This window comes from Taudactylus pleione, unplaced genomic scaffold (assembly GCF_031769625.1).
Source record: "Taudactylus pleione unplaced genomic scaffold, aTauple2 ptg000129l, whole genome shotgun sequence".
Lineage (NCBI taxonomy): Eukaryota > Metazoa > Chordata > Amphibia > Anura > Myobatrachidae > Taudactylus > Taudactylus pleione.
The window spans coordinates 14,517,074-14,533,949 of NW_028284531.1; the positions used below are offsets into that span (position 1 = coordinate 14,517,074).

The following is a 16,876-nucleotide window of genomic DNA, read 5'->3' on the forward strand; positions in this document are numbered from 1 at the left end:
AATTTAATTCCTCGAATGAAGGGTTGTGGGTCAGAGGATCCAAGATCTCAAGCAAGGTTAGTGGGGTAGATCTTGTTTCAGACAGCAAAAAAAAAAAAATAGTACTCCACTCTTCTCTAATACAAATTTGCATAATATCATTGTATTTGGGTGCAATGGGGCGTATTTAATCCTCCACAATGTACTGCCACAATGTCTGGTTATGCACCTTACAGTAATGAACATTTGCTAATTTTCCTGCACATCTCTATGGGGTGCGAGGAAAAACGAGTGACAATACATCACCGCAGAGTGCCTTCATCAAAGAGAACAGAATCGGCCCCTATGCACATTTTAACAGATTAAAATCACACTGTTTAAGTATTTTCAGAATTGAAAAAAGTATAGCCTAAATAGCATTAAAAGTTTTTGTACAAAAAAAAATAAAAAATTTCCAATTAAACTCCTTTCATTCTGCCACCTGAGACTGCTGCCTCATTATAAGCACACCCCTGGAAAGTGGATAATAAGTAACTGTCTGTGTATCAAACTATCAGAAACTATAATTGTAATAAAAATAAAGTTATTAATTATTATTACTAGCTGAAGTACCCGGCATTGCCCGGGTTCAAATCTTCAAGTTAGGCATCCCAGAACAATCCATCCAGTGAAAGGTCAGAATAGGCTCCCCGGGTCAGCGTACACCAACGGAAGGTCCGACCGGGACCGCAACCCCCTAGTATGTCTTCTGGGATCCAATGTTACCATTCTGTAAAGTTTTCATCCAAATCCATCCATTGGAAGGCTCAAAACAGGCTCCTCAGGTCAAAGTTCTGCCCGGCGTACATCAATGGGAGGTCTGACCGGGATCCTAACCTCTCTAAAACCTGGTCAGGATCCAACTGGAACACCTCACATTGGTTTCATCCCAATCGGTGCAGGAGTGTCCGAATGCATAACCGGACAGAGAAACAAATAATCAAAACAAGCCAATTAATTTTATATACAAGACTATTAATATTAGTACAGGTAGTAGTAGTATCATCATCCCTTATAGGACACCACAAGGTGTCCACAGTGCCTTACAGCATGCATAAAGAGGAACAGTATGAACACACACACACAAAAAAAACCCCCACAACATGATTTACATTACAAAACATTGTTGCATCAGCAGTCATCAGACCAAAATACTCAGCTGGGCGGCCATACCCAAAGGTTTGGTGGTGTTGTTGAGTGAGGAGATGGTATAAGTGAAGGAAGGAAAAAACACAAGAGGGATCTTATAATCTAAAAAGGGACAAACAATGGAGGAAGGAGCTTGGTGCAGTGGGTTAGGATGAGAGTTGGAAAGCTATGATAAAGAAGTGGGTCTTGAGGGCCCATTTGAAATTTTGTAGAGAAGTGAAAAGTCTGTTAGGGAGAGAGTTCCAGTGGTAGGGAGCAGCAGACACAAAGTTTTGGCAGGCGGGAGTGGGAGGAAGTAATCAGTTGGGAGAAGAGGCAGCGTTCATTTGTGAAGCAAAGTGGGCAGGCGGGCAGGCGAAAGAAGGGAGATCAGGTCAGATGTAAATAGGAGAGGATTGGATGAGGGCTTTCCAAGCATGTGAAGAGTTTGACTTTGGTACTGAAGGGGAAGGTGAGCCAACGTAGCGCTTGTAGGAGAAGGGAGGCAAATATAGTACAATTGGAGATAAGAGGAGTTGGGAGCATCATTGAGGACAGAGAGGTGAGAGACAGGGAGGCTAAATGAGATAAGGTTACGGTAGTCCAGCCTAGAGATGATCAGTGAGTGGATGAGGGTCTTATTGTTTTAACTAGGAGAGAAGTGAACTTTAAGTTATGTCAAATATACAGACACGTGCTAGTTTACTAAGAGCTCACTTTCATTAACATATTTACTGAGAGACCAGCCATCCCAGGTCTTCCATTACAGTGCATTAACCATACACACTTTTCAAGTCATGATAGTTATGAAACATCTCTCTCATGCGCACCCAGACATGCAGCGGGTCCAGGAATCGGCAAGTGTGTACACACTTGCCAATGACGGGAGCACTGGCGCAACAGCGGGGGCCATGCTGCATTCGGCAGCATGGCCCCCGCTAACAATATTTCCCGTCGGATCTGGATGGAGCAAGCATGGTCAGCGACATAGCGGGTACACACTGCCAGATGTGGACGATATGTCGTCCGAGCCGCCGGATCAGACAACATATAGTCTACTGTGTACCCAGCTTTAAACTGAATGTATTCACGTCCTTCATAGGTGAAGGATCACATATTAGCATTCAGTACGTGGGAAATTGGGACAGATATTTTAGAAGTGTATTGTGCCGGTAGATGGCGGGCAGATATTATTGTGACAGGTAATAAAGGATACAATATTGGTCATAATAAGCCCCATCATAAGTTGTGAAAAGACTAATTTAGTTCCAAAATCAATCACTAAAAATGATACCAGAAGTGGCGTGAGCAGCATAAACTTCATCAATGATCATTCTCTAGTAGTAGAGTATACCAATAAGATTTTAAATAGATTGAACAGTGATAAGTATATGGTTAGCTGTTTAAATGAGTACATGCATAGGTGTGCTTTCTCATCTAGCCCCGATATGCCTGGCGTGAGTGAGTATAAATGCATCAACCGACAGCTGGAAGTTAATCAAAATTTGGGGATACTCAGGAAAACACATAAAAGTGCACCCAGTTCAATCAAATGAACTATGTGGAATGCATGCCGAAGCCTACCTATATTATACGTAATTACAGATATGTCAAACTATAACTGCTGGGCTGAATGGTATTACATTTGGTTACCCAAGCCCGAGAACCTGAATTTACTGTGCCAAAAGACATTATAAGAGCACAAACCTCCAGTAACCATAACTCCTTCCAACATTCAGACCACATGCTGCTTGCAATTCGTACAGAGCCCTGTGCAATGCAGAGCTTTCACACCCCTAAGGTGGTTTTCTTGAAAAGTCAAGCATAATATGGATATACAAGTCAGTCATTTCCTTATAAAGCATCAGGATGTGTGAAAGAAAAATTTTTATTGTGGCTGCAAATTAAGTTTTTTTTCACTAAAACAGATTTTGCAAGTTATAATAATATTTCTGGACTAATTGAAAATTAAGGGGCCTATGTACAAAGAATGATGCAAATTTTTTTCAATGTACATCACAGCGGGGATGGTAATTTTTATTAAATGTTTATCCCTGCACTGTACTAAATGTTACCGCTGCTTCTGTGAGTTACATCCTAAGGGTATCAGTGGAATCTCACAGTTTTGAAAGACTCTTCCTGTGAAACTGACACTACACATGCCTCTCCAGTGAACATGTCTCCATAGGCATAATGCGATTTACACCATCTGAGGATGGTATAAACCAACGGGGCCAAACATAGGAGTCAGCCTGCAATCTCCATTGATAATATTGGAGATTGCGGTCTGCAGCGGTAGTTAGCCTTTTGCAGATTTCTGCTAATCTCCTGCATTTGGCTGTTCTTACATAGCGGCGATACATAAAGATGCAGAAACTGCAGTTCCTGCATAATATGATGAAAACCCTGCTTGATAAATAGGCCCCCCAAGTCTTATTTATTTTTATATATAATTGCTTCAAGCAACAATTGTGTTTCTCTCAGAAATGTTTGCAGCATCTCTCCAAGGCCTATTGGTTTGCTCATTCATATATAGAAATATTTGTTAATTTGCTTCATAGTCCGAAGCTAATAGCTATATATAAAATGGTATTTATACAATACACCATTTAATGTACTGGTCACATATAGATGATATAGCCTGTGCCCTATGCCTTAGTGAGGTCACTAGTTCTAGTGAAATGACTGAATACGCGAAATAATACAATATAAAAAGGTCTGCTTCCAGAGTGTGTAGGCAAAGGTACACTTCAACAATGACCTATATGAAATTAAAGTAAATTATTTGCCTTAATGAAGAGAAAACTTCCGTTAGCAACACGACACAAAGGGCCAATGATAAATCAGACAGTGATTCATTTATATTACTAGGGAGATTCAATCTAAATTACAGAGTATGTTAAATTATTGTTTTCATTATTCTGCTTGTGAGTACATGATTTACTGTGTTGCCATCTTATATAATTAAGTATATTTTGCTAACATATTGTACAATAATCCTATTATTTAGTTACTTGTAGCAACAGAGTTTAGCAGGAAGTATTGTATGTTAAAGCAAACTTTATTATCCAATAGCATTAAAAAAAAAAAAAGACACAGACCAAACATTTCTTGAAACCTGGTATAGAAAGTCCACCCACTTAGAGGCTATAGCAGCACAAGCGACTTTTCCGTCACGCAATTGTGCAATTAATTGCTGATAACTAATTGCGTAGCCTGTGATTAATGGATCCCTATGAGGCGAGTTACACAGTCTAAAAGTTTTATGGGTAGCTTATCCCTAAGGAATCAACTGCTTATAGATGTTACAATTTCTTTCATAGAAACCTAAGTCTGGTATACATAGTCTAGCCGGCCCATTTTTTTATTTTTTATTTTATTTTTGGAGGAAGAAGGAGGTTTTGTTTTCCTTTCAGTATAATATTTTCTAAGTCTTAACAATATCCATATGTTTGTCCCATGTATTCTTGAATTCTTTTACTAAATGAGTACCCGCCACAACTGCTGGGAGACTATTCCATATAGCCAACACCCAATCTGTAAAAACATTTTTCCTTATAATCTTACAGCCTGCCTTCCCCACTTGAAGTCAGGGTGTGTTCCTATGTTTTAGAAAAAATACTGCCTTCTTAAACTTTATTAATATTTCTACATATTGAATTTGGATAATTATATAATACTGCTAAATATCTAACCCATACACAGCAAGAGCCGAAGCCCCTCGCATGCAGCTCCCACTGGTACCAGGGAGATGCTGTTAGGAAACTTACATTCCTAGGGGCTCTCGCACACCTGCCCTTAATTAGTTAACCATACAAAGTACCTGGACAGCGCTAGAAGACTTTTTTCCATAGCTGTCACTGGGAAAAAAAATTGTATTAAGCAACATCACAAAGCTACCTATGAAAAGGGATAGGAATGGAGAGGGAGAGGCACATAGAGATAGGGGAGAGACAGTGACAAAGGGAGGCAGACAGATGGGGGAAGAGAAAGGCACAGACAAAGGGAGGGAGAGGGAGAGAGAGAGAGAGACACACAGAGACACAGAGAGAGAGAGAGAGACACACAGAGAGAGAGAGAGAGAGAGAGAGAGAGACACACAGAGAGAGAGAGAGAGAGAGAGAGAGAGAGAGACACACAGAGAGAGAGAGAGAGTGACACAGAGAGAGAGAGAGAGAGAGAGAGTGACAGAGAGAGAGAGAGAGAGAGAGAGAGAGTGACACAGAGAGAGAGAGAGAGAGAGACACAGAGAGAGAGAGAGAGAGAGAGAGACACAGAGAGAGAGAGAGAGAGAGAGAGACACACAGAGACACAGAGAGAGAGAGAGAGACACACAGAGAGAGAGAGAGAGAGAGACACACAGAGAGAGAGAGAGAGAGAGAGAGAGAGACACACAGAGAGAGAGAGAGAGACACAGAGAGAGAGAGAGAGAGAGAGAGAGAGACACAGAGAGAGAGAGAGAGAGAGAGAGAGAGACACAGAGAGAGAGAGAGAGAGACACAGAGAGAGAGAGAGAGAGAGAGAGAGACACAGAGAGACAGAGAGACAGAGAGACAGAGAGACAGAGAGACAGAGAGACAGAGAAACAGAGAAACAGAGAAACAGAGAAACAGAGAAACAGAGAAACAGAGAAACAGAGAAACAGAGAACAGAGAAACAGAGAAACAGAGAAACAGAGAAACAGAGAAACAGAGAAACAGAGAAACAGAGAAACGGAAACCTACAATACTGGCCACAACAGTTAGCAACCCAGAGAATGTAAGGTCTGAAATACTTGTACTACTGTATAAATAATTATGACAACATAGCTTCACTCTTTCTACTGCTACAGCCATGGCCAAAAGTTTTGAGAATGAAAACCAATACTTGTGTCACAGTCTGCTGCTTGTGTTTTTAGACCTTTTTATCAGATGTTACTATGGTATACTGAAGTAAATTACAAGCATTTCATAAGTGTCGAAGGCTTTTATTGACAATTACATTAAGTTTATGCAAGAATCAATATTTGCAGTGCTGACCCTTCTTTTTCAAGACCTCTGCAATTCTCCCTGGCATGCTGTCAATTAACTTCTGGGCCACATACTGACTGATGGCCGCCCATTCTTGCCTAATCAATGCTTGGAGTTTGTCAGAATTTGTGGGTTTTCGTTTGTCCACCCGCCTCTTGAGGATTGACCACAAGTTCTCAATGGGATTAAGGTCTGGGCAGTTTCCTGCCATGGACTCAACATTTTGATGTTTTGTTCCCCAAGCCACTAAAGCTGCGTATCCACTAGCAAACATTAACGAGAGATTGCACGATTAGGACATCGTAAATCGTGCAATCGCTCATTAATCGTGCACTATAATGTCGGAAACGACAAGCGATGCGTGTTCCCGCTGGTCGTTTCCGACATCAATCATCGGCTGAACATGCCGGGCAATCTGTTGATAACGACAGATAGGCCATGTTCAGCCATGATGGAGGGTGCCTACACTGAACGACTAATCGTTCAGTGTAGGCACTGTAGGGAATGGGGAACGATGGTACGATTACGATGTCGCAATCGTACTGTCATTGCCTTATCTGCTAGTGGATGTGCGCCTTTAGTTGTCACTTTTGCCTTATGGCAAGGTGCTCCATCATGCTGGAAAAGGCATTATTCATCACCAGACTATTCTTGGATGGTTGGGAGAAGTTGCTTTTGGAGGATGTTTTGGTGCAATACTTTATTCATGGCTGTGTTCTTAGGCAAAATTGTGCGTGATCCCACTCCCTCGGCTGAGAAGCAACCCCACACATGAATGGTCTCAGGATGCTTTACTGTTGGCATGACAAACTCCTAGCATTAATTAGGCAAGCATGGGCGGCCATCAGTCAGTATGTGGCTCAGAAGTTGATTGACAGCATGCCAGGGAGAAATGCTGAGGTCTTAAAAAAGAGGGGTCAACACTGCAAATATTGATTCTTTGCATAAACTTAATGTAATTGTCAATAAAAGCCTTTGACACTTATGAAATGCTTGTAATTTTACTTCAGTATACCATAGAAACATCTGACAAAAAGTTCTAAAAACACTGAAGCAGCAGACTTTGTGTAAACCAATACTTGTGTCATTCTCAAAACTTTTGGCCATGGCTGAAGTACCAATTATTATACAACCATTCTGCTGCTTTTTACATTGCTTATCTCCATATAATCTGAATCTATAAAGCTGACCATACACTAGACCTACTTTCATTCAACCATAAATCTAGTTGGTTGGAATGAAAATCTGGTAACGAATGGAAGCAAATGACAACCAGTCATTTACTCCCAAAGCCCCGAAAACGCAAAAAACTGTTGTTCAGACAAGGGGCATCCCACATATTGCATGCGATACAACCCACCATTTATTGCATGCATAGCAGAGTTTATTACCACTGTATGTGTGTACAATTGCAATTAAAAATGCAAAGGAGAGCTCTTCCAATAAGAGGAGTTCTTTGCGTTGTAAGGACTTTCGGGTTTATGAACCAGGAGTCCTACTGTACACATGCAAGCCACGGGGGAACAATGGGAGGGATCCTATCGGATCCCTCTCAGGAATGATGTTGCCTATCAGGTACAAGCTCAGGACAGTTTTTCTTTCCGGAGCTATATACATACGGGGAATGCATTTCAGTGTTAACATATCCAACTCAAGTTATTTAACGCAAACAGATTTAGGGGCCTATGTATCAAAGCTTGATGAGAGATAAAATTGTGATATATAAATCACCAACCAATCAGCTTCTAACTTACATTTTATCGGCTGTGTTTGAAAAATGACAGGTAGGAGCTGATTGTTTAATAAGTTCTCTCTCATCAAGCTTTGATACATAGGCCCCTTAATCAGCTTGTCTGAACAGCCACTTTACGGCATTTGAGAGTAAATTGCTGATTGTCCTTCGTTCCCATACATTACCAGATTGTCATTCTAACCAACCTAGTTTGATGAGAGTTGGTCTAGTGTATGGCCAGCTTTATTCTAAGGTTCATTACTTCTGCTCTGAAAGATCACACTGATCTTTCTGTATACTACTTTTAGATTCCACACTTTAGTCCATTCCTTTATTCATTGTGTATCTAGGTCATTAAACCTGTTACATATTTTTTGTATCATCAGTAAAAAGGCATTCCTACAGCTATAGACCACAAGTAATACCATCAATGAACACATTAAAACAAAGCGGAATCCAAGAATGATTCCTAAGGTACCTCCCAGATCTTCTGCTGAGCTATTCCATTGATAATACTCCGTAACGGCTCCTTCAGCCAAACCTTTACACATTCCACAATCTGAGTTAAATTCCACAACATTCAATTGCAGAAATAATTTAATGTGATATACCATGTGAAATTACTTGCTGAAAACTAAATAAGCTGTAACCACTGATCAATTCAGTCCAGTCATGGATAACCTGATGTATACTTCAACGTCTGCACACATATGAGGGAGGTGCACTAAGCGTTGAAAAGTACCAACCAACCAGCTCTTGTCATATTTCAAACAAAGCATGCACATTGATAAGAGCTAAATTGTCTGGTACTTTATGACTCTCCAAGGCTTAGTGCATCTTTAGCAAATCTCCCCCAATTACCTTTAGAATTTCAAGAATGAATCAAACAAATGAGAAAAAAAAAAAAAAGAAAGAAGGGGAGCGTGGAAACTATAACGACATCTCCACAGGGGAGCGTGGAAACTATAATGACATCTCCCTACCTTACTCCAAAATTCATCTCAGACTTCCTCACTTGCTCCAAAATAGCCCCACATGTCCTGAGACCCACACTTGACACAAAATGCCACCACGTTCACTCAAACACAAGCAAGCACTCAGATCCCACATGTACTCTGAAATTTCTTAACATGCCCCTCAGATCTCCCAATATGCTTCTTATAGGACTATCAGACCTCAGTTCCCACATTAGACATTCCCACATGCAACTTACATGCTCATCAACCTCCCAGACACGCCCCTTACACCTCTCCCACTTTTATCTACTTTACTCAGCCCTCCCAACTGTCCCAATTTAGCAGACATAAGGGTCTATGTACTAAAGCTGGCCACACACTAGACCAACTTTCATCCAACTAGTTGATTGGTTGGAATGAAAATCTGGTAACATCGGAGTAAATGATGATCAGCAACTTGCTCCTAAATGCCAGAAAACAGATGAAAATGGTCGTTCAGACAAGTTTGTTAAATGTTTGATCTAAACAATTTGTTCAAACAGTTTTTGTCCATTTTCCGGCATTGATTGTCATTTGCTTTCATAATTTACCAGATTTTCATTCCAACCAATCAACTAGTTGGATGTAAGTTGGTCTAGTGCATAGGTCTTCAAACTTGGCCCTCCAGCTGCTGTGGAACTACACATCCCAGCATGCACTACCACCTTCTTGATATAACAGCATGCTAAAACTATGGCAGTGCATGCTGGGATGTGTAGTTCCACAGCAGCTGGAGGGCCAAGTTTGAAGACCCCTGGTCTAGTGTGTGGCCAGCTTAAGCCTTTGAGAGAAAGTGGATGGAGATAAAGTACCAACCAATCAGCTCCTGTCATTTTTCAAACACAGCCTGTAAAGTGACAGGAGCTGATTGGTTAGTACTTTTTCTCTGTCTTCGAGGCTTAGTACATAGACCCCACAGTTCCAAATCCCTGATCTCAAATAAGTGACGGGTCTTATATTTTCCGAATCTTTAATGGGTCTAAAGCTGGAAATAACATTAGACGATGTACACCCAGCACGACATCGCTGGCGACAGAACCTGACATGCGGCAAGTGCATACACACTTGCCGATGCTGGGTCAGTCAGGGGGGAGGGATGTGTCATGTTGAATTTCGCAGCATGGCATCCTTATTGACTCCCCATGTTGGCCCTGCAGCAGGGCTAATGGAGGCTGTCGCTAGCGACCTGCGGAACCGCGCATATTATGGGTACACACTAGACGATGTACCCAATATGTTGCTCCGATCCGCATGATCAGACATATAGGGCCATATTCAGTTCTTTTCGCACCCGCGATACTATTTCGCATGCCGGACTTTTCGCCGACATCGCCAGTTTTGCATGCACAAAAGTATCACGCACGCTCCCGGTATTCGCCGTATTCAATTCCAAAGGATGCGAAAACGCATCTCTGCGAAACTAACAGACAAAAAGTGTTGGCAGACTTGGGGAAATCAGCCTGACACCCCCCAATAGATGCACTAACATTGGGGATCAATCTAGATGTCCCCGATTAGCCCTACTGAAGCTATTTGGGGTACTTAAGTGCTGTCAGACCCCCCCCCCAAAACTCTGGTTCACTAGTTTTTGCGTTTGTACCCCCACTTTGTACCTTATTGCCCCCATTTTCAAAGCGCTTTTTTGGGGAGTACCTCTTTTTATTTTTTTTACGCAGTTATCCTTTGGGGGGCTGTCCAAAGGGTGCAGAGTGGTTTCCGCACCTTTGCACCCCAAAACCGCAATTCTGCACTTTTTTCCGCCAGGTATTCATGGGCAAAACTTTTTCGCCTATTACATTGCATTGACTTTCCGCGTACGTGAAAAGTATTTGCAATTGAATACGGCGAATAGTTTCCGCCTGGCGAAAAGACGATACTTTTTCGCCGATCACGGCTTACCGCACCTAATTGAATACGGCCCATAGTCTATTGTGTACCCAGCATGAGTATATTAGCTGGAGCCTGCAGTGGAAGGCGGGAGTGTACTCTACAATCTGGCACACTACTTCTTTGGTTATTAAGGCCAAAGAATCCACTAGATTTGACATAATCAACCAACAGCATATACATACTGCCGTGTACTGTATCATTTCTTACCTATTTTTCATTTAAATAGTATCACTGAAAATGATTCAAATGCATTTTGCAAAGCAAAATGGTAACTGATCACAAGACAGCATGTGCAATTCCTATGTGTCTACTCAAAAGTCTGACTTGGCAAACCTAGACCAGTGTCTATAAAACAACAATGAACCAATAGATGCCTCTTACATGACATTTCAAAATAAGATTTTTTTTTTTTCCTTTAATTGTGTTTAGTTCCACTTTGAGGGCGGTTTCCTGTTTGCTTCATATAAGAAGTAGTGATCTTCATTTTAAAAATTGTTCACTGTGAGATGAACATTTGGATATTAGAACTAAACTTTTGAAAATTTTGCTCCTGCCAGCAAACAATGTTACGGAACAGTCAGTGATCGTCCCTAAAAATTAAGACATCTATAGTATGCTGGATACAGTGTTCTCTTGCAATGTTGTATAATGTATAGGTTTACTTTCTGTATATATTCTGTAGGGCTTTTTAAAAAAGATTTTTTTTATCTGAAGTCAGGTAGTGCTACAAAATTAGATTTCAGGATACAAACATAGCTGGGATGGTTAGTGGCTCATCATATCACTATACCCACCTATTTTCCAGATGGTATCAAAGTACAGTACTGTATGCCCTAAAAAGCTGTATACTTACAGCATAAAGCCTCTAATACCCCTTTCAGATTGAAGCCTAAAGCCCGGGTTTTTGTGTGTGAACACACATTAAGCCAGGTCTGAAATGTGCGACCCACGTTGACAGTCCCGGGACTTGCAACTTCGGTCAACGACCTGGCTCAAGTGTGAAAAGTGCAACCCAGGTCTTGATTGGCGTGGGTCAGTGGTGCTTGGAGATGAGAATCTCCAAGCGCCCACTGAATGCCGGAAGACCTGGGTCATTGCAAGACACGAGTCAGGTGTGAAGGGTGTTGACCTGGGAATAACATGGGTCGTTCCTTTAAGTGTGATAGGGGTAGCTCAGCTTCAACCAGTGCTGGATGTCCCGTGTCCGAGCAGGGTTGACTATGGAATTTATATCTGAAAGTGGTATTAGTAACTTAAGAATTAGATTTATTTATATAGCCAAAACAATCCATCATGACGCAGGACGAAAAACATTGCTACAGGATATAAAGTACTTTGTATATTCAGTATTGAAACAAAACGAAAAAACTATAATAGCTGAATAGATAGTATATACAGAACAACATGTTCATCATAAGAACAAACTTGCTGCATTTTTAATCACTGGATATCCTGAGGACCAGCACACAAACAACACTGCCTGCTAGGGTTCTGTGGAAACTACCTCCACATAGTATCTGATTAGAACACTGGTCCGCATTGGGATTATTGGGTTCAGGGCACAAAATGGCTACCTCCATCAAATATTGCTACCAAATATTATCTACTCTGGCATCTAAAAATTTTGAAATGATGGGTCCTATCCTCAACTACATTATATCCATATTTTTAGACTTTCAACAATTCAATTGTTTTTGCCCGCAGCTGTGATTAATTGTTGATCCGTTAAGGCGTGAATAGCTGAGGGAGCACACGTTTCTGCTCGCACCCTCCTGGGGTGGCAAGCAGAATAGTGCAATAAGTCCATGGTTTAGGAGTGCAAACTAGGACAGGTTTAGCAGATTTACACAGTTAAACCCGGTCTATTTGGGTGCAAGAAGACATGGGCGCCCAAAAACAATTGAATATCGCACCGCGATCTCCTGTCACTATTTATATAGGGGGATCAGGCGCGATAAAACAATTGAAACGCTGCCTTTGTGTGCTACAGAGATAGAAAAATGGCATGAAAAGGAAAAGGGGCTGATAAGAGGTACAGTACATTAAAAGATAGGTGAATCACATATTAACTGAGAGAATGCCCATAATACCTATGTTTTACAGAAGGACTGATGGCATGTGGCCTATTTTGTGACCAATTTATTTCCCTGATACTTCAATAGACTGATCACACTGAGAAAGATGGCCAGTCTACAAAGCCGTCCATATCTCACACTTTCCAAACACTGGTGACTACTGGAAAACTACTGCATTTTGCAACTGTCAGCAGCAGGACAGTATAGACTCAGAGCAACAGCCATATTCACCAAGCCTGTCTGCTCAGTCTGGGTGTGCCCATACTTTTAGGTTTCATCATCACACTTGCAATCTTAAAAACTTCAGCAGCTCACTATTGCCCAACATGATAGATTTTACCAACCACAGGTACAAACAAGGGCTGTTTATCACCGACTTGGACGGCCAGTTCATATTACAGATGGAATGACAGCTGGGCCCCAAGGCTGAGTGGATTCCAGAGGAATTCTTGAAGCAGGACACAAATTTTTTTTCTTTATCCACATATTCATCTCAAAATCATCCCAAACTATAGGCGTTGAACTCATTTAATGACTGAGAAGTGTGACTGTGGGGCTAGGAATATGAAATTTCCTTTACACAGTTTGTTACACTCAAACACTGTTTATAATGGTTATATTTTTTGTGCAAACTGGATATAGTTGTCACAAATGTTGATATTTTTCTTTACTTATAACAGAGCTGGTAATGTTTGACTTGAAACATTCTCTATATATACATACACACACTTCATAAACTCTGCCCAATATTCACAAAACGAGTCCAGAGAAACTTTCATCTGCTGGATTTAAGAATAAGGGGTCTATTTACTAAGCAGTGTTAGGAGAAGTGAAAATTGTAGACTGAAAAGTGATAAGGTGCCAGCCAATCAGCTCCTAACTGCCATCTCACAGGCTGTGTTTGAAAAATGACAGTTGGGAGCTGATTGGTTGGCACCTTATCACTTCTCCTAACACTGCTTAGTAAATAGACCCCTAAATGTCAGTACTAGGACACAAGCAAGGGAGCTTACACATAGTATGCCACCATGCACAGCACAGGGGACAAGGATGACTTTTTTATTTTTAATAAAGCAGTGAATTAGAAATTATTTGTATCATGGGCGCAAGACATCTGAGTTGCCAACCTGTGTTTCTTCACCTTTTGTGGAACTGCAAATCTCAGGATGACCTGGCTGCCCCTAGCTAGCAGAGCATGATGGGACTTATAGTTCCACAAGTGCTTGAATCCTTAGGTTGGATGGATGCTGCCTTAATTTACCCCCAGTAAAGTCATTCAGCATGATCTGCAGATGTATAAGACTCCCAGTCCCAAGAGATACATAGTAATGTATACATATAGTTGTGTGGAAGTTAGCAGCAGTAGACAAGTCTACAGTCAGAATGCACAGCAGTGAACAGGCTCCCTCCCAGCACCACGCACACTGACATATCTCCTCCGTGGCAGGAAGCGTCTGCTGTAACAGTTTCTACTCCCCACATCCAGGATCACACCCTGCACATATGTTCTCAATGTCACCTATAGGGTGCATGCAGAGAGCTGCCAGCACTGCACGGGTTACATGCAATCTGCCTGAACATGCAGACCATAATTTACAATCATAGTAACTTACAGCCATAGTGAGGGCGCTGCAGTCCGTCCACATCATCCGAAGTGGACATGGTGCTTCAGATGGCTTAAGGATCCGATGTGAAGCGGTTCGGTGGCCGCCGGTGGAAGGGAGGGGAGGGAAAGTGAGAGTGGGGGCAATGAGGACGCGAACACGCTGCTGCTGAGACAACTTCGGAAGAGGTGAAGGAGACTCCTCTATGCCTGAGAGAGAGCACAGGGTGTGTCAGCAGCCCGCCTCTTCCCCACTCACCCTATAAGAGAGAGAGAGCAGCCTCACAGTCTCCTTCCAAAATATCACACGTTGTCTGTCTGCTGCACGCTGCTGCTGGAGGGTCTGCTGGTGACCCAACTCACATTGCTATATCATGGATGTATCAGATATAGTGCACAGACTGGAAACCTAGACCAGCTCCATTTATGCAGCAGTGGAAGTTGTTGCAAGAGCTATGTCTACTTGATTCACTTTTATGGAAATTAGGGAAGATAATCAAGATGTATATAAAACAATTAGATAAAACATTAGTTATGTTGAACAATTTTTGGATAGTGGTCATTGGTTATTATTAGTGGCTAATAGCTTTTTTGGGGTCAATCCTATTAGCTGCGAAGATCTTGCGGGTGTGAGCCATCATAGCAGTGGCCGCACTTTACGGCAGCCCGGATTCGCTTAAAATTGCTCGCAGCCCCATAGAGCTTGGAGCAAAATTCTGCGTATGGGGTGCTCGGAGCATCCCGTGAAAAGTGCGAGTTGCCGGTCTGTTGCCAGCTTTTTAATACTTGAAACGGCAACTTGCACCCTTCGCCTGCAATAGGTTTGACCCTGTTTTTAGGTTTCTAGAGAAACTATATATCTGGGATGGGAACGGAATGCCGGTGGTCAGAATCCCGATGCTGGCATTCCAACCCTCCCCATCTCCCTACCTTAACACTCCCTTCTCGCTGCCTGACCCTAACCTCCCCCCTAGTACCTAAACCCAACCTTCCCCTCCCCGCACCCTAAACCTAACCCTCTCCCCTTAGTGCCTAACCCTCCCCCTCGTGCCTAACTCTAACCCTCCCCCCAACCCCGCTACTTACCTTCGGGATGCCAGTGCCGGGATTCTGACAAGTGTTGGGATTCCGGCGACGACATTCTGAGCGCCGGAATCTCTGCGGTCAGGATATTGACTGCATCCCATATATTTAGCTGTTGTACGTGGTTTCATCCGGGTAGACCTTAGATATTTACTGTTTACATTTCCATCTCACCACTCCAATAACACATTAATCCTTCACCTATAGTAATGCATCACTGCTATAGTAAGACATTACATTCCTTCACCAGTGTACTAACACATGCCACTCCCTCACCTCGGTAATAACACCTTTCCCTCCCACTCCTGTGTTTTAGCACATTCGACATTCCCCTCCCTCTCCTGTGTAGAAATACAATCCCGCCCTCACACCTGTAGTAACACATTGCCCTCACACCTGTAGTAACTTATTCCCCTCCCTCACCTCTGGAGTAACACACCCCATTCACCCCTACAGTAACACATTCCTCAGTCCTTGCCCGTGTTGTAACACATTCCTTTCCTTCACCCAGTAGTAACACATTTGACATTCCTCTCCCTCACATTTTCCTCTCCCACCTCTCCAGTAACACATTCCCCTCCCTCACTATTCAAATAGGGCAGCCACACCAACTGCCAGTGATGTGTGGCTGCACTTGGGATGACAGTTGGTGTTACTGTCCTACAGCCACAATGAGACAGTCAAGACATTGCACAGAGGTAGGACACATTTTAGCCCTTTTCACCCCCCTTAGAGTCGAATTAAAAAAAATCCCTTCTTAGTAGGTGTCTATGCCATGGAAAGAGTACAGTGCCTCATTTATCAACGAGTTTTATGATTCACAACTAGTGATCAAACTCGTTGAGTTTGATAAATGGTGCTCAAGCCATTCAGCTCCCAACTGTCATTTTTCAAACAGATGACAGTTGGGATCTGATTGGCTGGAGCACCATCATCATACGCAATTTTTTTTATCACTGGTTCTAAGTGATAAAACTCGTTGATAAATGAGGCCCATATTCACCGATTTTCATGTTTCTAGGTCCACGGGTTTGGGCTCGGCGCTGATGAGTCAGTCAGTCAGCGAGTCAGGACATCTGATTATATATATATATTGATCAATCCATGAACTAAATCCCCATTATTTATTTACTTATTTATACATCATTGTGAGTGTTTAAACATGGTGAGTGCTGGGTTTTCTGTTTTTATTTATTTAAGCAATGTGGTCACAGGCCACTTGCACCCCAGTCCTGGGAATGGCGAGTGCAGGTCTGCACCCCAAATCTAGGAGTGGTGAGTGCAGTGGATTTCTGACTTTGTTTATGCGGTTAATTTTTATTAACCTTTTGTGATCATAGCTT

At 42.2% G+C, this 16,876-nt stretch overlaps 1 protein-coding gene across 1 annotated transcript in view; it reads right to left on the minus strand.

Annotated features, from left to right (window-relative positions):
• IQGAP1 (IQ motif containing GTPase activating protein 1) overlaps positions 1-14,686 on the minus strand; it is a 178,705-nt gene extending 164,019 nt beyond the window's left edge. The window contains exon 1 of the mRNA XM_088472861.1: positions 14,461-14,686. Within this exon, the coding sequence (XP_088328987.1) occupies positions 14,461-14,509 (49 nt within the window). The 5' untranslated portion in view covers positions 14,510-14,686. The remainder of the gene's footprint in view (positions 1-14,460) is intronic.
• Between the last annotated feature and the right edge of the window lie 2,190 nt (positions 14,687-16,876).